At 45.3% G+C, this 21,752-nt stretch overlaps 1 protein-coding gene across 3 annotated transcripts in view; it reads right to left on the bottom strand.

Moving 5' to 3' along the window:
* Positions 1-18,335, bottom strand: part of KAZN (kazrin, periplakin interacting protein) — a 319,101-nt gene extending 300,766 nt beyond the window's left edge. For 2 of the 3 annotated variants that reach the window (XM_077457910.1, XM_077457909.1), the window contains exon 1: positions 18,075-18,334. In XM_077457910.1, the coding sequence (XP_077314036.1) occupies positions 18,075-18,240 (166 nt within the window). In that variant the 5' untranslated portion in view covers positions 18,241-18,334. Of the gene's footprint in view, positions 1-18,074 lie in introns of all 3 variants that reach the window. The other variant, XM_077457908.1, reaches the window with a different exon arrangement.
* Positions 18,336-21,752: the final 3,417 nt, after the last annotated feature.

The following is a 21,752-nucleotide window of genomic DNA, read 5'->3' as shown; positions in this document are numbered from 1 at the left end:
AAATAAGCACATGTATACCTAACTTAATGGCCATTGCTTAACTGCTCACGACCACTGCAGATGTTGGACCATTCCGGGTGGATTGAATACCTTATTCACCCACCACTTGCAGTGGTTCCCCACCAGCTCGTATGTCCTGTAGTGACCAAAGTGTTCGGGGTTGCAGTGAAGCATTGGAGTTGTAAGATCCATCCAGCCAGAAAATGAAGATGGGCTTCTTTTACAAGGCTGGCCTTCTTAGTCACCTTGTGGCGATATGGTGAATTTGAAAAAAAAAAAAAAAAAAAGAAAAGTAAACCGATTATCAGATTTTTCTTGATATCTGCCTCCTACCACTGTGCAGCAGTGCTCTGACTCGAGATGGGAGCACTGTGAGCCAGACAGACTCTGCTGCATGCATATGTGCTGAAAAGATGATAAAGCAGAGTGTGCTGCTGTTCCTTCATTATCCAATCAGCAGGCTTGGGGCGTGTTCTTGACCAAGAAATTACTACTACAAGAGCGGAGGTCGAGGATTTGGCTATGCAGTCTGGCAGTGGCATTTGAAGCCCAAGACTGGCTAAAAAGAATTCCAAATTGATTGCTAGAAAATGAGCAGTTCCCATATTTGAAAGCCAATTATGTATTTAGCAAGTTGCTTGGAGCTCAACTTTATTAATGATTAAAAGTTTTTAAACATGGACTACCCAGCAGTGGAAAACACAAAACAAAATACACCCCAATTAAACCACTGGGGTCTTCAGAGCACTAAAAGTTTGCTAAATTGGGGGAAAAAAACAAAAACAGGCAAAAAGTACTGTATGAGGTCAGCTGCGGCATGCCCCATATTTATCTCATGACAAGTCTCCTTTAAGCGATTTAGCTCAATGCTAATCTCCTTCATCCATCTCTGGGGAAAGCAGCACTCCCCTTTCTGCTCTCGTGTACAAAGCCTTACAGGCATGCAATTCAACATACAGCCGAAAACAAACTAAAAAACTATTTGGAAAATGTTCAGCCCAGCAGAACTGGAGAACGGAATAAACAATGTACTCTGACACTTAGTAGAGTGCAATAATCTCGCTATCTACAAACAGCTCAAAGAATTTTTAATACCAACTTTATACTTTGCTGCCTTTTTAGAGAGGAGTGAAAACAAACTACTAAAACCTCGATGGGGAAGGGTGCCTAGAGTCTAAACAGTGACTGTAAAAAATATCTACAAATGACAAAGAATGGAATGAACAGAAAAAAAAAACAAAAAAAAACACAAAATGAATAAAAAAATAAATAAGGCAGAAATACATGCAAGTCAAGAAACTCAGAATTCTTCGATTTTTTGATGCCAGTTACATGACCAAGTCCCATTCACACTTTGAGCTGCTTTGGTTGGTTTTTGATGCTTTTGGTTTTTTGGTGTGAGCTTTTTTTTTTTTTTTTTTTTTTATAAAAATGGAAAGCTAAGCTAGGCAGAAAAACACATGAGGAACAAGCATTTAGCATGTTTTTTTTGCACATTTGCAGGTGCCTCCATTGAAGTCCTTTGAGACCAAGACATACAACTCTGCCCCAGAAGAAGCTCACGTAATTTTTCAACCGACTAGCTTCAAGGGACACTACGCTCAGGTATAAATGACACCACTGAATATAATGGAAATCAATGTTGAGCACTGAGATGCTTCTGGTGAAGTTTTAAAGTGGAAGTAAACCCAACGATTTGATAGTTTAAAAAACAAAAACAAACAGTTAGCATTCCCGGCATGCCGGAAATGCTAGCTGTCACATTGGCTTGTGCTCTCAACCAAACTGTCAAACCATCCAATGGCTGGGGTCATAATGGATCACATGTGCAGCATCATGGCAGTTACAGATTAAATAGAGGCCAAGATGGCAGCTTCCTTGGCTAAAAATGATTAGAGGGTTTACTTCAACTTTAAAATAAATATCTAGGGTATGAACAGGGCCCAGGAAGAAGATAAAAACTTAGCCAGAGCCAGTGAAGGCCCACTGTCTGAGCTTATGATAGCAACACCCCAATGGGTGAATGACATACCGGCACAAGCAAATATGAACCTGTGAATGCAATCATTATCACTGCATACTGCAATTCATGAGAATATCTATGCAACAACATGACTGATCTATGGTGTATGGCATAGAACACAAATCACACTAAGCGGGAACCAAATACATCAACCAAGATACTCCCACCATGATCAAATGATTCACCAGACAAACCTTACCCAGAAAAGGGGAGCGCTCCCATCAGTCCAGTGTCATGCCAACAGTAAAGCATCCCGAGACCATTCATGTGTGGGGTTGCTTCTCAGCCAAGGGAGTGGACTCACTTACAATTCTGTCTAAGAACACAGCCATGAATAAAGAATGGTACAAAAACATCCTCCGAGAGCAACTTCTCCCAACAATCCAAGAACAGTTTGGTGATATACAATGCCTTTTCCAGCATGATGGAGCAGCTTGTTATGAGGCAAAAGTGATAACCAAGTGCCTTGGGGAACAAAACATTGAAATGTTGGGTCCATGGCCAGGAAACTCCCCAGACCTTAATCCAATTGAGAACTTGGTCAATCCACAAGAGATGGGTGAACAAGAAACCCTCACACATTCTGACAAACTGCAAGCATTGATTATGCAAGAATGGGCTGCCGATAGTGAGGATGTGGCCCAGAAGTTGATCGACATCATGCCAGGGTGAATTGCAGAGGTCTTGAAAAAGAAGGACCAACACTGCAAATATTGATTCTTTGCATAAACTTAATGTAATTGTCAATGATACTTATGAAATGCTTGTAATTATACTTCAGTATACCATAGCAACATCTGACAAAAAGACCTAAAAAACACTGAAGCAGCAGACTTTGTGAAAATTAATATTTGTGTCATTCTTAAAAAAAAAAAAAAAAAAAAACTTTTGCCCATGGCTGTATAAATACTACAGGAATAAAAATTGCAATTTACTTAACAGGTATCAGATTTATCAGTCTCCCCCGAAGCCACAAACCAATTTACTCATCCCTATCTGTAGGGTCCATAGGGAGTATGACAATACCTGCTGATTCCAGAGACAGTCCCCCATGTTTGTCCCCACAGGTTTCCATTAATCAATGTTAAAATATGAACAAATTAGGCCATTAATACTTAAATAAGATGGTTTATGAGTTTTATGGGAAAAGTTGTGTTTTGCCCATGGAGGAGAAAGGTGCACTTTACATGTGTCCCCCAACCCCACATGTATTCACCTTCCTTTGCTCCCCGACGACTCAATTGGCCACATGGAGCGAGGAGTACTTCCAGATAATGGGGTAGCATGGAAATCGCACCCATTCCTTTCATAATGCAGCACCGGAGTAGTTTAGAGTCCAACCACCAGGTACCAGTAACACAGGGCAGGTAAAAGTTCTGTAAGCTGTCCATGTGGAGAATCATTCATCAGAATATTCCTATCAAGTCACCCAGACTGGATATCTGAATGACAAACATATTAAACAAGTTTCATTACAATATGATGATCAGTTTTTCCCCAAACTAAAACCACGTTCACGTTTGGAAATTTTTTCCCAAGTGAACAAAATTCTATTGTGCTCCTTCAAATTTTCTTGTTAAACAGTTGAAAATAAAAACATTGATTTGTCCTCACTATCTAACCATTATAAAGCTGAACAAATGTGGCTAAAATGACAAATTTTAGGACAAAACACTTTTGTTGTATGGCCAGCTATAGCCCTGTGTTTGCCCCGACCAGAGTGACTGTTCAGCCAACTTTGGTCTCCCTACTTTATGGGTAAATTGAAGCATGTAAAGGTATTTGGCTGGGTGGGCATTTAAGTAAGACTGCTGCTCTTCTGTACATGGTACACTATAGGACAATTCAGTGACATGAAAAGATGGAATCAGAAAAAAAACAATTGTGTACGTTAGAGAGTTTGACTGTCTAAACCAGTGGGTGCCAAACTGCGGCCCTTTACTTGCCTTTATCTGGCACTTGAGGCACAATTCCAGCCACTGACACCAACAATTCCAGCCACTAGAGCCGCACGATTCTGGCTAATCAAGATTCTTTTGTTTAGAAGAAAGATCCCAATTTTCTCACGATTCTCATGGCTTAACATCTTTCACATCATACAAAAAAATTGGGCTAACTTTACTGTTTAGTTTTTTATTTTAAAGTCATTAAAAACTTTTTTTTTTCCCCACAAATTGCGTCAGCTATCAGAAGCAGAGAACTCACTTAGTTACATAGAATCGGAAAATGTTGTTTTAAGATGAGGAGGGGGTAGAATCATGATTTTGATTCTTTAACAATTAGGCCGCGTACACACGCGCGGACTGTTGGCCCAACTTTGTCCGTCCAACAGTTTGAGCGAACAGTCCGCTCAAACTTAGCATGGACGGACATGGCCACACACGACGAACGAACAGTTTGCTGAAACCGTGCGCGATGACGTGAACGGCACGTACGACGGGACGCAAAATACGACGTCCTATACACTGCATTATAACTTTCGGCTTGAAAATCCATTCTGAGCATGCGCGGAACTTAGTTTGACGAACAAGCCTACACACGGGCGGACTGTTCGTTGAAACAAGGTTTCAGCGGACAGTTTTTCGGAATTTCCGTAAAACCTTGTCCGTCCAACTGTCCGCTGAAACTGTCCGCTGAAAGCCCACACACGAGCGGACTGTCCGCCCAAACACTGTTCAGCGGACAAGGTTGGGCCAACAGTCCGCGCGTGTGTACGCGGCCTTAGTCATATTAATCATGCAGCTCTACCAGCCACTGACACCAACAAAGGGTACAATTCCAGCCACCAATACCAACAATGGTGCACAATTCCTGCCTCTGACACCAAAGAGGGGCATAATTCCTGCTACTGACAACAAAAGCAGGGCACTATTCCTCCCAAAAAAAAAACAATACCAAAGATCGGCCATTGTTCACTCCCACTGGGCGCAGTCTAGACCCCTTAAAGTCTGAAGGACAGTAAACTGGCCTTTTCTTTAGAAAGTTTAGAGACCCCTGGTCCAAACCATGTTGCCTGTAGTTCTGTGAAACAAGGACACCACTTTGGCCAAATAAGGAGGATCCGGCTTAAACACTACTTTGTCCAGGAGAACAATTTTAGGAAAAACTCCTTGACAAATCTTTCAGATCCCCTTTTTCTAGACATATTGATGGCTAAATATAAGCCAATTTAAGATTTTGAGCCCATGAAATAAGGAAGCTTTTTTCAAAGGCTAGAGGCATGTACCCAAGGCATACCCATACGTATGGTGTTCCGCACATTTGAATGCTAGAATGTCAGCTGTGAAAGTGCTCTATATACAATAAGTTACAATGCGTACTCAGGCGATTTTGCGCATGTGCGGTGGCTAGTGCGTTTGGGGTGCATAATGAATGAAGTGCACCTGCCAGTCCATAGTGTGTTTTTATGCCCTGCAGAAATGCATGTAATATTGCACACAAAGGTGTGCACTACTAACCCTTCTCTACTCAATACAACACAAAAAGACGACAATTATCTGCAGTTAATCTCTTTCCATCTATCCTTACACATATATACCCCCGATCAGCCATAGCATTATGACAACTCACATAACCCATTAAGTCATGATATCCAGTAGACCTCTAAAAAGTATGCTGGGGTACCTGGCACCAAACCCTCAGTGGCAGATCCCTGGAGTCCTGTAAGTTGTGAGTTTGGGCCCTCTATGGGTCAGGCTTGTTTCTCCAGCACATCCCACAGATGCTCAATTGGACGTAGATCTGGAGAATTAGGAGGCCACGTCAACACCTCAAACTCATTTTTGTGTTCCTCAAACCATTCTTGAATTCAGAAGACCTGGCCACCTTTTTCCATTGCCCTGGTCCAGTTCTGATGCTCACATGCCCATTGTAGGCACTTTTGGCTGTGGACACGGGTCAGCATGGGAATCCTGACTGGTCGGCAGCTATGCAGCCCAATAAACAACAAATTGATGCACTGTGTGTTCTGACACTTATCAGAACCAACATTAACTTTGTCAGCAATTTGAGCTACAGTAGCTCTTTTATAAGATTGGTTTACACAGTCATGTCTTTGCTCTCTATGTGTATCAATGAGCCTTGGAAGCCCAGGACCCGATTACTGGTTTTCCTTCCTTGGACCATCTTTGGTAGGTCCTGACTGCTACAGACCAGGAACATCCTACAAGAGCTGCAGTTTTGGAGATGCTCTGTCCCAGTCATGCAGCCATTACAACTTGGCCCTTGTCAAAGTCACTCAAAATCGATACGCTTGCCCATTTTTTGCCCATCAACTTCAGAGACAATATGTTCACTTGTTGCCCAATATATACCACCCACTTTCAGCTGCCATTGTAATGAGATAATCAATGTTATTCAGTTTACCTGTCGGTGGTCATCAGGGTTGCCAAATTTCTGTAAATTGACAAACAGCTTGTAAAATCCCTAATTTTTCCATCAGTCTATGAATGTTCATTATGGACAATCACGGACAGATAGAAACATTATGGATTTTACAAACTGTTTGTAAGTTTACTGAAAGCTGGCAACCCTGAAGGTCATGTTATGACCGGTATATATAAAAGAAGACTGGTGTATTCTCTACATGGATAATGGAACTTACACACGGTTATTTTTGCTCTCCCCCAGAAGTCACTGATTTGCTTCGGCTTGCTAGTCCTTTAATTGTGCCGCTGCTGATTCAAACGAAATACCAGTCCCTGGAATAAATCCACTCCACCAACAGACAGTGAATTAATCTTCTTCCAGCTTTCCTGAGACCCAAGCCAAGCTGTGTGTGACCGGGGACAATCTCAAGCTATTTCAAACAAACACCCGGGTGACCGCCTGCAACGGTCAGATTCAGCTTTACAAGATTTCTCCTCCAAAGGCAGCATCTAAAGTGGAAGAATGGGCAGCAGGTGGGGGGAGGGGGAGGCGAGCATTCCCAAAGCTGTGATCACACTTGTAGAATTGCAGTTTGCGATGACAGCCCATTGTAATTATACCCTCTGCACAAAGAAGCACAGCGGCCAGTGAAATACAGGGCCACAAACCAAACACAGCGTGACATGTGTCCAGTGCAAAACTGAGCCAGCCATTCACTCTTCAGAAGCCAGCAGACAGGTGGAGGGGCACATTGAGGGTGCAGTTTATATGCGAATGTGAACTAGGATAAAAATGGGGTTGATCAGCCCATAGAGGACAAGTCAGATGTACAAAGCACATGCTGAAACGTCACACTATGCTTTAATCTTCAACAACAAAAAGTGCCCTCTGTTCACGCCAGTATCCCTGGGAAGGCTATGCTGATGGAAAAGGGTAAACATGGGTGACATGATGCAAAAAGTCAATTAAAGAGGAGTTCTGCCTCCAACGAAAAAGTGAAAAATCAGCAGCTACAAAATTAACACTCAAAAACTTCACTCACCAGCATTTAACATTCTTGATCCATTGAAAAAAAAAATATATATATATTTTCTTAAAAACCCTGCTAAAACGATAAAGCAGAAAAAAAACCCGCCAAAAGCGCTATTCCAAAAAAAGTTAAAAACTCACTGCAAAGCTACTGACGTTTTTATAACGTTATTTTAACAACCAGTGTGCATGAGGCCTTAAAGCGGAGGTCCACCCTAAAATGGACCTCCGCTCATCGGAATCCCCCCCCCCCTCCGGCGCCACAATCGGCACCTTTCAGGGGGGAGGGGGGTGCAGTTACCTGGATAATCCAGGTAACTGCACCCACTTCCGGGTTAGCTCTCTGCGGAAAGGGGCGTACGTTACGCCCCTTTCCGCAAGCGCCCGCCCCCTTCAGCAAGTGCCCCGCTGCCTGCTGGGAAACACACAGCTCCCAGAGGCAGCGGGGACCGTCCGGATTGCGCCGCGCGGCTCGGGCATGTGCAGTAGGGAACCGGGAAATGAAGCCGAAAGGCTCCATTTCCTGATTCCCATACCCAAGATGGCGGCAGGACCCGATAGACGAGCGAGCGATCGGCTTCGGGTGCCGACATCGCGGGCGCGCTGGACAGGTAAGTGTCACTATTTAAAAGTCAGCAGCTGCAGTATTTGTAGCTGCTGGCTTTTAAAAAAAAAAAAATAATAAAAAAAAAAAAACGCGGAGTCCCGGTGGACTCCCGCTTTAAGGTGCCAAATATGGCACGGGGGGGGGTTTAACTCAGCTTTAAAGTGTATGCACATCATGTGCAAACTTATTTTTTTCATTAATTTTGGATAGAGTTGTTCGCTGAAATCGTTTTTTTTTTTTTTTTTTTTTTTTTTTAAAGTCAGCAGCTACAATTACTGCAGCTGCTGACTTTTAAAATATGGACACTTACCTATGCAGGACGGCCGTTATGTTGGCACTCAAAGCCGATCTGTCGCATTGGTGCTGCCACCACCATCTTCGGTAAGGGAGTCAGGAACTTGCGGGGGGGGGGGGGGGGGGCAGGAAGAGGCGTAGACTCCCGCGGGACTTTATGGCCGGAAGTACTATACAGGTATCTGCACCCCCCTCCTCCCAGAAAGGTGCCAAATATGACACCGGAGGGGGGGGGGGGGGGGGGGGGGTTCCGAAAAGCGGAGGTTCCATTTTTGTGCGAACCTCTGCTTTAATGCTGAACTCCAAATAATTAAATATTGTCTAAATACATTCATCACGCATATTCTTCCTTGAACCTTGATGTGCTTTGTGTATTTCTTCCAGATCTGTGCAGTAATCCAATATGAGACTTTCCCTCTGTGCAGGATCTTCCTGCAATATAGACCGATCACTGGTGCTCTCTCGCCTTGTGCAGGATGACTGGTCTCCTCCCCGCCCCCTCCTTGCTGTCCACCAATTGCAACATGCTGGATCATTTTTCCTGCAGCTGAAAAGGAAAGCATCATGACCATAGCATGTAAACCATGGATGCTCAACCTGTGGCCCTTCAGCTGTTGCAGAACTACAAGTCCCATGAGGCACTGCAAGGCTGACAGTTACAAGCATGACTCCCAAAGAGAGGCATGATGGGACTTGTAGTTCTGCAACAGCTAGAGGGCTGCAGGTTGACCACCTATAGTGTAAACAGTCCCGTCTGCTGCAGCTTTTTACCACCCCCCCCGAACCACGTCTAAATTCAGCCTAAAGATGGACAGATCTAGTTAGGTGGATGTAAGTCCCATCCACAGGCAGACACAGAAATCTACACTATCAGTTGCAACAAGCTCATGTGACCTTGGAGTAGCTTACGAGCAATTAGAGCTCATTCATACTTGTGGTAGCCCTTACTGCCCCTCAAAAAAGTGTTTTGGAATAGATAATTTTTCAGGGTACAGGTGGTGGGAAGACAATAGGTCACCTCTTCACCTCCTGCTTTAACCCCGAGAAAGCCCACACCACTTCGCTGCAACCAGTTGTGGTTTGGCCCCTTGTACCTGAATGGTTCACGTTTGGTGGCGTGGGATATCATTTTTGCCATGAAGCAAACAATTGTGGCATGTGTACAGGACTGAGGGGCTGCATGTTCCCATTTAGGTGGGTGGTAAAGCCTCGGCTCAACCTCCGCAGCCACCTGTGTGAAAGAGGCCTACAAAAGGAAAAAAAAAGTGAAATGACCAAATGTATGAAACAAAATATACAAGATGCTTGAAAGACAACCAATTGGACCTTTAGCTTCCAACACTGTTGCAATATTGTTTTGATCAATCATGATATTTACAAATACTGATAGACTATTACCAAAATGTTGAAAAATATTGATAAACTTTAAAAAAAAAAAAAAAAAAAACACATTCCATCCCATCACAATCTATTTACCCAAAGAAACGGCTCAGCAGAAACTCATAAAAGGGAATATCTGATCAAAAGTTACATCTAACATAAAATGTATCAAGAAACTAAGTGTCATCGACACACAAGAACACAAATGTAACATATCACAACTTCCCATTCCCCAGGCTAGGCTCACACCATACAGCAGTGCTCTCCAAACTGCAGCCCTTTGCCTGTCTTTATCCAGCCCATTGGGGCACTATTCCTCCATCTGACACCAACAATGGGGCATCATTTCTCCCACTGGCGCCAATAATGAGGCCCTATTCCTCCCACAGATACGAGAAACTATTCTGCCATCAGACAACAATGGGGCATAATTTCTCCCAATGGCTCCAATAATGCGCCACTATTCCTCCCACAGATATGAGACACTATTCTGCCACCTGACACCAACAATGGGGCATCATTTCTCCCACTGGCACCAAAAATCGGACGCCGCTCCTCCCTATCATACCAACAATGTGGTACTATTCCAAACCCCCAATAGCAAATGTGGTGATATTTACTCCCACCACCCACAGTCCGGCCCCCAAAAGTTTGAAGGACAATAAACTGGAACCTTGTTTTGAAAATTTAGAGACCTCCTGCCATACAGGTATGCCAGAGTGTGCGCATGTTTCCGCATATTTTCGGTGTCTAGGGCAGCCCATTTATTTCAATGGGCTGCCTACATTCGAGAAACATGAGCAAGTAGTCCCTGACACCCTTTTCCAAAAAACATGCCACACCGAACTAGGCAGTTTGGCACACACGTTAAATGCATAGGGCAGCACGTCTACTGAAGGGCAGCGCATTTCTGTGCATGTCGGGAAAGCGAGTGATTTTGTGTACATACCTGACCCTCACAAGGTTTGAGCCTAGCTTTAGATGTTATGGCTGCATTGGTTTGCGGCTGTAGACATGGTTTTCACTCATTCTTCCTGCCTCTTACACTCTTCCTGTCCTAAAAGGTGACAAGGTTTATTCCATGAATTGCATCTTTGAAGGAAAAGCGTTGTCACCCTACTGCAGGTCTATAAGGCGATTAGAGAGTCTCCCTCTCCCCATAACATAGGTGAGAAAAGATGTTCTGTAATCCACGGAAAAAGCAGAGTGCTTTATTACAGTAGAGAATGTATAAATCCTGTTTGCTGCCTTCACAAAAGCATAAAAACAAAAGAGGAGATCTCTCCAAAAGGAAGAAACAGCCCCATCTTAGACTGCTGTCACCAACACAATTGTTCCCACAGGAAGACTCCCCCATTCTAGCGACAACTCCAAATCGCATGGCAATCTCCGCAAAAACATGTGATGTGTGTTTGGGGGCCATTCATTCCAAATGACACCCCAATCGCAGTGTGCTGATGACAAATGCTGTGCAATAGAATCATGCAGCAGAGAAAAACGTCACCAGATTACCAAGATCGCCAAAGTGGATCCAAAGCTTTATTCAGTGATCACATAGTTACAGTAAATCACAGCGTTTCAGAGCCATGCAGGACCCCCTGATCAGGCAGGGGCGATGCGATTGCTGAATAACACTTTGGACCCATTTTGGAGATCTTGGTATGCTGGTGACATCTCTCTATGGCTATTCACTGCTCCAGCCGGTGGTCACTACAGCACCCACTTGCATACATAGGCATCTCCACAGGAATGTGTGCGTTGGGAATAGTGCAGCAATTGCACCTTTAAAAATCACATTTAGCTGGTCACACAAAAAAAGAGCAGGAGCTTCTTTTGGGCAACAAATGCATATACAGCAGCCCATTGAAGTGAATGCGCTGCCCTGTGCCTGACACGCAATTCACCCAATAAAATCGCAAGCGGGAACGCATGTTCCAGCTACGCAAGTTTAAATGGCGCCTAAATTATATCCTTAGTTTCCAAAAATTATCCATACACATCTAATACTTAATGGCCCTGTAAAGTGGTTTTTAATTATTCTTTTACTGTGCCTCTGTGCAACTTCTCCTTCCCCCCTTCACTTTTGTTTGGAAGGAGCACTGCTCTATGCATGCTACAAATCCCAGTCACTTGTCCACCTCGGGTGCGAGCATGGACCACTGAGAACGAACATAGGCACCCTCTAATAGGAAGTCAGATCACAGCAGCAATAAAGGAATTTGAAGGAGGCTGAGAGCAGTAGAAGAGACTTTTTTTAAAGTTAGGAACACATACTTCAATCGATCCATCTTAAAACCAGAGCTAAGGGTCACTTTAAAGTGGTTGTAAATCTCAGGCATGAAATATGAGCAAAGCATATCCCTCTATAGTGTGTACCTGTCTCAATTAAGAGCACTAAGTGTCACTTTTGTCTGTGGTTTCCTTCCTCTGATATCAGCTTGAACTACTTATGACAAGTTTCCCTGACACCAAGAGAAAAATGGTGATGGGGGGGGGGGGATCCAGCTGATTGACAGCCTTAACTCTGTTCCTGTGTGCATGGGGCATGTCCCTTCTCTCCAATCTGCTGTCAGATCTCCAGAGTGTAACTTCTGCTCTCTGGCCCCCCTCTTTTTTTAATTCTGAGATAAGCTAATATATTCAGCACTTTGAATGGATGTAGAGTAGAAATGGCTGCAGATAGATATTCAGGTATAACTTGTGTAGAAAGATTTGTTTCAACACTATCACCCGAGGCCAGTCACTTCACTGGGTCTATGTAAGGGTTTTAAGGCTCGGGAATATGCACCAGATACGTTTTTTTGGGGGTTTGGAATACAATTTTGGGAAGTCTGGATTGACACTTCACAGGGAAAGGAAAAATAAACACACACACCACACACAACTCAAGGGCATAGAACAAAAGAACATCAGATCCCTCTAACACGATCCATGGGCTGGGACCAGAGTGGAATTCAGCTTTTAATTTGGAAGCCACCCTGTTCACAACAAGTTCTGCTCATTTTATAAGGTTCCAACACAAACCACATGTTCTGCAAATTCCACTACTATGGCACAATGATCTCCTCCATAAAAAAAAAAAAAAAAAAAAAAAAAAGCAAATTTATATAGTTCTAGTGTAAAAATTAACATTGAGAATCACCGCCTAGATGTAAGCTTGTCCCCCAACTCCAAGAACTCCCCAGACAACAAAAATCCATCTGTCTTCATCCATTATTGGAAAACTGAATTCATAACACGATATAATCCTGCAGAAGAAGAAGATCTGTTCCCAACGTCTTTCCACATTTATGGGTCTCATACAAGAGCTGATGACTTGAGGGTTCCTTCCAATCACCGGGAATACAGTGGATCTGGTTCGTCTCAGAGAGGACGGAACACATTCGGCTGAGATGCATCAGATCTGTAGCAAAAGCACCTCTGAAAAAGGTTTCTACATTCCCAGCTCGATACTATGCAAACCTACACAAAGAGAACTGCGGAAAAACACACCAGAGAATCAGCCCTCTAAAAAGATTGATATTCAAGCTATGTCTGCATTGGAATGACCGGCCGGATTCTTGTCGCTCTCAGGCACCCCAGTGGCGAGATCTCCCCCCCCCCCCCCCCGTTTGTAATTCTCAGCTCGGCTTGGAGTCTCACTCTTCACACCAAATAAAAAAACAAAAAAAACACTAAAGTAAAGCCTGGAGCCTCCAGTAATGAACACAGCAGGTGTGCAAACCAACACAACGATCGGTCTACCGGGTCACTGACGACGACTATACCATTATCGATTTAGGAAATTCAACCAGCTTGCTATAACATAACTGATCATCAATGCAACCATCCTTGCAATACAGATACTAATAATAATAATAATATTATAGGAACTGATCCTTGATCAATTGATTTTGCATCCTTCTAGAATAGGTCCCTATGGAAAGCCAGCATAAGATGTACTAAAAACTTGCCAACATCTAGCAAAACTGCAGCATCAGTTATCAGTGGTGGGATCCTTGAAGTTTGTGCATACAGAGACTAAAGATACATAGAATACAAAGAAAACGTTAGCAGCTCTGCCTATGGAGGTGCAGTGTGGGTGACACTGATAGAGGGTGATGATGAAGGGGTGAAGAGGATAATAAAGATGAGGAGGAGGATGTAGCTGCACACCCATGTGACACACACACACACACATTTCATTGCAGTATTATGAAGGGAAGGGGAGGATAATAAAGGCAACTGTGGGGAAGTGGTGTAGCTGCACCCCGACGTGGCTTCTCACACAACAGTCAGCATAAAAAGTTAGCAGTGTCTACAACATGGCAAAGCATAAGAACATTGACGGAGGGATTATGAAGTGGTGAAGGTGATGTTGGACAAGGATGATTACATTGATGGTGGTGAAGTGGGGTAACAGCACACTCACAGGACAGTAGCACAGTATCTTGCAGTGCAAAGTAGGGAAACACGGATTATGAAGTGGTGAAGGTGGTGTTGAACATGGAGAATGACATTGATAGTGGTGACATGGGGTATCTTTACATATGTGGCTCACACTGGACAGTAGCACAGTTTATGAAACAGCAGTGTAGGGCAACACTGGTGGAGGGATTATGAAGTGGTGATGAACATGCATAATTACATTGATGGTGGTAAAGCGGGGTATCTGCACACTCATGTGGCTTAGTATAGCAGTCTATGGAATGGCAGTGTAGGGTAACACTGGTGGAGAGATGACGACGTGGTGAAGGTGGTGTTGAACAAGGAGAATTGTATTGATGGTAGTGAAGTAGGGTATCTGCACACTCATGTGGCTCACACTGGACAGTAGCAGTCTATAGCATGGCAGTGTGGGAGTAACACTGGTAGGGAGATTAGGACATTATGAAGATGGTGTTGGACAAGGGTAATTACATTGATGGTGGTGAAGTGGGGCATCTGCACACTTATGTTGCTTAGTATAAGTCTATGGAATGGCAGTGTAGGGTAACACTGATGGAGGGATTATGACATGGTGAAGGTGGTGTTGAACATGGAGAATTACATTGATGTTGGTGAAGTGGGGTCTCTACACACTTACGTGGCTCACACTGGACAGTAGCAGTCTATGACACGGCTGTGTAGGGATTATGAAGTGGTGAAGGTTGTGCTGAACAAGGATAATTACATTGATGGTGGTGAAGTGAGGTATTTGCACACTTACGTGGCTCACACTGGACAGTAGCAGAGTCTATGGCACAGCAGTGTGGGGTGATGACTAGTAATGAAGATAAGGAAGATGTGGTGTAGCTGCACCTCCATGTGGCTCACACACCACAAAGTCAGAACCAGCCCAGTGTATGGCATCGTAATGTGGGGCACCAATGATGGGGTGGTGGAGATGGAAACCCCCGTGGATCACACATACAGTAGAAGTGATGAATAATTGCAGATATAGACCAAACATAGTTAGCTGCTGAGCGACAGTAAACTCCTCTTAAGTTACTTTTTTAATAAAAGAAATAAAGACTATCCTCTATCAATCCCCTCCAATCCTATTCACCGGATAAAACCACATAGAGGAAAAAAAAAAAAAAAAAAGAGTCGTGCTACTCGTCCTTAAGGAAGCCACAAATGTATCCAAATGACAGAGATGCTGTTGACAGTCCTTCCAGTCACCCCGGGGGGATTGTCAGCTTCGGTGCCCAGCCTGGATATACATAACAGAACAGCTGGGACACCTATTCCCAAACACCCCAATGAGTTAGTGTACAGTGCTGTGTACACACGGGTACTTCTCTCCCCAGATTTATGACATATTTATGATCCGGGGAGACAGAGCTCTGTGCACTTACAATATGTATCTTAGAACTAAACCGACTGCGACTAGCAGCTCAGTCATTGTATAAAGGAAAGGGGCCCCGGGCAGCACACAGAAAAGTTACTACAAGCAGCCCAGAGTAGAGCATTGCAGTGCAGGGTCACTGTAATGTGAGGTATGAGGATGAAGGGGGCGAGGATGAGGATGATGAAGGGGCGAGGATAACAAAGATGAAGGGGATGAGGATGGTACTGTGTAGCTGCTCCTGCCATGTGGTTTATACACAGCTTATAATGATAGTTCCAGCAACCCAGTGAATGGGATTGCAGTGTGTGTGTGTGGTGGGTTAGGGGTGTAACAGTACTGGAAGGGACAAGGAGGATGATGGGGGGGGGGGGGGGACACTGATGGGGAGAGGATGAGGATGATGGGGGGGAGACACTGATGGGGAGAGGATGAGGATGATGTGGGGGGGGGAGACACTGATGGGGAGAGGATGAGGATGATGTGGGGGGGGGGAGACACTGATGGGGAGAGGATGAGGATGATGTGGGGGGGGGAGAGACACTGATGGGGAGAGGATGAGGATGATGTGGGGGGGGGGAGACACTGATGGGGAGAGGATGAGGATGATGTGGGGGGGGGGGAGACACTGATGGGGAGAGGATGAGGATGATGTGGGGGGGGGGGGGAGACACTGATGGGGAGAGGATGAGGATGATGTGGGGGGGGGGGGACACTGATGGGGAGAGGATGAGGATGATGTGGGGGGGGGGGAGACACTGATGGGGAGAGGATGAGGATGATGTGGGGGGGGGGAGGCACTGATGGGGAGAGGATGAGGATGATGTGGGGGGGGGGAGACACTGATGAGGAGAGGATGAGGATGATTGGGGGGGGGAGACACTGATGAGGAGAGGATGAGGATGATGTGGGGGGGGGGAGACACTGATGGGGAGAGGATGAGGATGATGTGGGGGGGAGACACTGATGGGGAGAGGATGAGGATGATGTGGGGGGGGGGGAGACACTGATGGGGAGAGGATGAGGATGATGTGGGGGGGAGACACTGATGGGGAGAGGATGAGGATGATGTGTGGGGGGAGACACTGATGGGGAGAGGATGAGGATGATGTGTGGGGGGAGACACTGATGGGGAGAGGATGAGGATGATGTGGGGGGGGGAGACACTGATGGGGAGAGGATGATGTGGGGGGGGGGCACTGATGGGGAGAGGATGAGGATGATGTGTGGGGGGGACACTGATGGGGGAGAGGATGATGTGTGTGGGGGGGGGCACTGATGGGGAGAGGATGAGGATGATGTGTGGGGGGGGGGGGACACTGATGGGGAGAGGATGATGTGTGGGGGGGGGGCACTGATGGGGAGAGGATGATGTGGGGGAGACACTGATGGGGAGAGGATGAGGATGATGTGTGGGGGGGGGGGGACACTGATGGGGAGAGGATGATGTGTGGGGGGGGCACTGATGGGGAGAGGATGATGTGGGGGAGACACTGATGGGGAGAGGATGATGTGGGGGAGACACTGATGGGGAGAGGATGATGTGGGGGAGACACTGATGGGGAGAGGATGAAGATGATGTGGGGGGGGCACTAATGGGGAGAGGATGAGGATAATGAAGAGGATGATGTGTACATACAGAAAGGTTAGCAAGTGATGAGGATGATATGGGGTAACACTGACTGAGGCGGCAATGATGATGAAGAAAAGGATGAGGATGATGAGGGTGATGTGGTGTAGCCTCTTTCTCCATGTGGCTCCCATAAACTAAAGTTAGGATGTGATGGGGATAAGATGGGGTAACACTGCTGGAGATGGTAATGATGTCCAGGGAGTATGAAGATAACGAGGATGGGGATGACATTGTGTAGTTGCTCTCTTTACCTAACTTAAAAGTGAAGGGGGGGGCAATGAGGATGATGAGCGGAATTACTGATAGACAGGAAGAGAATGACAAAGAAGACAGGGATCAGGATGAAGATGATTAGTAGTTGCTCTCTCCATGACAATGACGAAGATGATGAGGATAAGGATGACAATTTGTAGTTAATCTCTCCATATGGCTCACAAACAGCGAAGTTAGGAGTGGATGATGTGGGGGGACACTGATGGATGAAGACGAGGATGAAGACGAGGATGATTTGTAGTTGCCCCCTCCATGTGGCTCACATACAGTGAAGTTAGGAGGTGATGAGGATGATGTTGGGGGACACTGATTGAAGGGATGATGAAGAAGGGGATGATAAGGAGGATGAAAATGAGGATGAAAATGAGGATAAGGATGATGATTTGTAGTTGTTCTCTCCATATGGCTCACACACGGTGAAGATTGGGGGGGTGATGAGGGGGCACTGATGGAGGGGATGATGAGGATGAAAGTGAGGATGATGAAGGGGATGATAAGGAGGAGGATGATTTGTAGTTGCCCCCTCCATGTGGCTCACATACAGTGAAGTGAGGAGGGGATGAGGATGATGAAGGTGTTGTATCACAGTTCCTCGGTTTGCAGTGGGGGTGGGTGGGTAGGTAGGTATATGGATAGGTAGGTAGGTGTGTGTCCTTACCTGTGGTGCCGTGCTGGTTGTTCTCCATGCTCTCCCCGCCGCTGTTGATCTCGGCCAGTCTCCGGTTGGTGGCGGTCAGCTCGGTACGCAGGTTGGTGACCTCCTGGCTGGCGGACTGGATGGCCCCATCGATGCGGAGGGCCAGCTGCTTGTTGTCGTCCATCATTTGGAGGATGTTGTCCTGCGGAGACAGGAGAGGACACAGAGCCGCATGGTGGGATGATCTGCAGGACACACACAGCCGGCTCTACAGAGGACACGGCACACACCACACCGACTCTTTAAATGGAACCTACCACTCCGCCCGGAGGGGGGTCCGCTCTACCCCCGGACACCTTCTCCCTCCGGCACAGCCGTTCCGGATCCGATCCCACCCCCCACACCGGGCAGGGCGAGGCTCATAAATCGGGAGTTGTCAGAAATCCCGCATTATATGACTTTATAACCAGCGGCATTGTCCGGGCTGCAGCCGCTCCCCCCTCCCGGGATGGACTTGGTCTCGCCCGCTCTTCCCTTGTAAATCTCAGCTCCAAACTGGGATGTCAGAGTTGTCTGCAATCACCCCCCCCATTATTATTAAATCAACCCCCCATTATTATTAAATCAACCCCCAATTATTAACACACCCCCATCATTATTATTATTAATTCACCCCCCTTATTAATTTACCCCCCTCATAATTAATTCACCCCAATCATTATTGTTCACCCCCTTATTATTAATTCACCCCCTCATTATTAATTCACCCTCCATCATTATAAATCCCCCCTATCATTATTAATTCACTCCCATCATAATTAATTCACCCCCCCCATTATTATTAAATCAACCCCCCATTATTATTAAATCAACCCCCAATTATTAACACACCCCCATCATTATTATTATTAATTCACCCCCCTTATTAATTTACCCCCCTCATAATTAATTCACCCCAATCATTATTGTTCACCCCCTTATTATTAATTCACCCCCTCATTATTAATTCACCCTCCATCATTATAAATCCCCCCCTATCATTATTAATTCACTCCCATCATAATTAATTCACCCCCCTCATTATAAATTCACCCTCCATCATTATAAATTCACCCCCCCCCCATCATTATTAATTCACTCCCATCATAATTAATTCACCCCCATCATTATTAATTCACCCCCCTTATTAATTTACCCCATCATAATTAATTCACACCCCTCATTATTGTTCACCCCCCCCCCTTATTAATTCACCCTCCATCATTATTAATTCACCCTCCATCATTAAAAATCCACCCCCATTATTAATTCACTCCCATCATAATTAATTCACTCCCCATCATTATTAATTCACTCCCATCATAATTAATTCACTCCCCATCATTATTAATTCACTCCCATCATAATTAATTCACCCCCCTTATTAATTTACCCCATCATAATTAATTCACCCCTCATTATTGTTCACCCCCCCTTATTAATTCACCCCATCATTATTAATTCACCCCCATCATTATTAATTCACCCCCCCATCATTATTAATTCATCCCCCCCTTATTAATTTACGACATCATAATTAATTCACCCCCTCATTATTGTTCACCCTCCCTTATTAATTCACCCCCATCATTATTAATTCACCCCCCATCATTATTAATTCACCCTCCCCTTATTAATTAATCCCCCCATCATTATTAATTCACCCCCCATCATTATTAATTCATCCCCCCCTTATTAATTTACCCCATCATAATTAATTCACCCCCTCATTATTGTTCACCCTCCCTTATTAATTCACCCCCATCATTATTAATTCACCCCCATCATTATTAATTCACCCCCCATCATTATTAATTCACCCTCCCCTTATTAATTAATCCCCCCATCATTATTAATTCACCCCCCATCATTATTAATTCACAGGTGGAGTCATATTCCTACAGGAGCTCAGATCTGGGGTCACCTGATGTCATCATTGCCCCCCCACATGGAGGAGACACAGATAAGGGCTCATTATGCAGTCAGGGGCAACTTTAAACTCACTATAAATGCATGCGCATGAGAAATGAATGTATTCCAACAGCTGTAGAGATTTCTTGTGCGTTTTAAAGAAAGTGCAACATGCAACGTTTTTCTGCACCAAAACTCATTGCATTTGCAACCTGCATTGGGGTGTCGTTAACTAAGGCCTGGTTCACACCTACACACCAACAACGCAAATCAGGGGTGCATTTTTACTGCGATTTTGCCGCAATTTCCATTAATTTCAATGGAAAGCTGCGTTTTTGGTGCAGGACTTTTCAAAACGCACCACACCCACAGCGCGGTGGTGTGAAAAGCCTCATAGAATTTAAAACGGAAACATTTTTCCTGTGTTAAGAAAAATGCAGGAAAAATGTTTCCCTTTAAATTCTGAGACTTTTCACACCACTGCGCTGCGGCTGCGGTGTGCTTTAAAAAAACCCTGCATGCTGCATCTTTGGTTCATCATATCAGTGTGAAGGGGCCCTAAGCCTGGGTTCCCACGAGTGCGATGCAGGAACTAGTGCGATTCCAGCGCCAGTTCCCAAATCACCTCCCTCCCGCTGACAGCTCACACTGCCTTCTGTGAACCGCTGTGGGCATCATTAACTTTAATGACACCCCCAGTTTAGTTCATAGATCGCAATGCGAACTGTGATCTCGCACAGGAATCCGATTGCATAGGGGAGAAGGCCCAAGGGGAAAAACAAGTCCCTGCACTATTTTCTGTGCGAATCCAATGCAAGTTCAGCCGTACAACTGTATGATTGAACTCGCATTGCTCAGAAATCGCATGTAATTGGGTGCAGATCACATGCAATCTCCGAGATCTCGCTAGTGTGAACCCATGTTTAAGGTGAGGGCAGCTTTTTTTGTTCGCACTGGAACCAGACCAATGAGATCCGGTTCAGGCAAAGGCACTGCCACTTTGAGAGCTGCTTTTGGGGTGTCTTTAAAGAGGAAGTAAACCCTAATCGGTATACTTCCTCTTTGTCTCCCTGTGTAAAGGTAAAGCATAATGGGCTACTATGCATCGCATAGTAGATACATGCATTATGACGTCACTCCCGCGCATGCGCACGGGAGCCGCCACTAACGGCATATCGCCCTTAGCAGCGGCATGCTGCTAACGGCTATAGTGCGCCTGCGTGCCGCTGTCTATGGCGCATGCGCCGTAGACAGCTGACACTGTCTTTTAGTAAATATCTCCTAAACCGTGTAGATTTAGGAGATATTTCTTGGACCTAGAGGTAAGCCTTAATCTAGGCTTACCTGTAGGTCAAAGTGGTTTGTAAGGGTTTACATCTACTTTTAATTGACACCCACAGCAGATTGCAGGAACACAGTGGGAATCAGGGCCAGTGCTACCACTAGGCAAACTAGGCAGCCGCCTAGGGCACACTGCTGCCTAGGGCACCCATCCACTGGTGTTCCTACTCTCTTCTCTCTGCAGCAAGCAACTAAGTCTTGGCATCAGCAGGCATCCGCTGCTCCATTCGCACATAGTGTCAGAGGAGCAGCAGCTGCAGAGGACTGTGTCTGTGTCCCGACTCCCGAATGAATGGAAGCAATCAAACTTCATTGATGGGCAGTGGTAGGCTGCATTGATGGGTGCTGGTGAGGCTGCATTTGATGGGCGCTGGTGAGGCTGCATTGATGGGCGCTGGTGAGGCTGCA

The sequence above is a fragment of the Lithobates pipiens genome, unplaced genomic scaffold (genome assembly GCF_037356315.1).
Source record: "Lithobates pipiens isolate NorthernLeopardFrog02 unplaced genomic scaffold, aLitPip1_a1.2 Scaffold_27, whole genome shotgun sequence".
NCBI lineage: Eukaryota > Metazoa > Chordata > Amphibia > Anura > Ranidae > Lithobates > Lithobates pipiens.
This window is presented reverse-complemented; position numbering and strand designations above follow the sequence as displayed.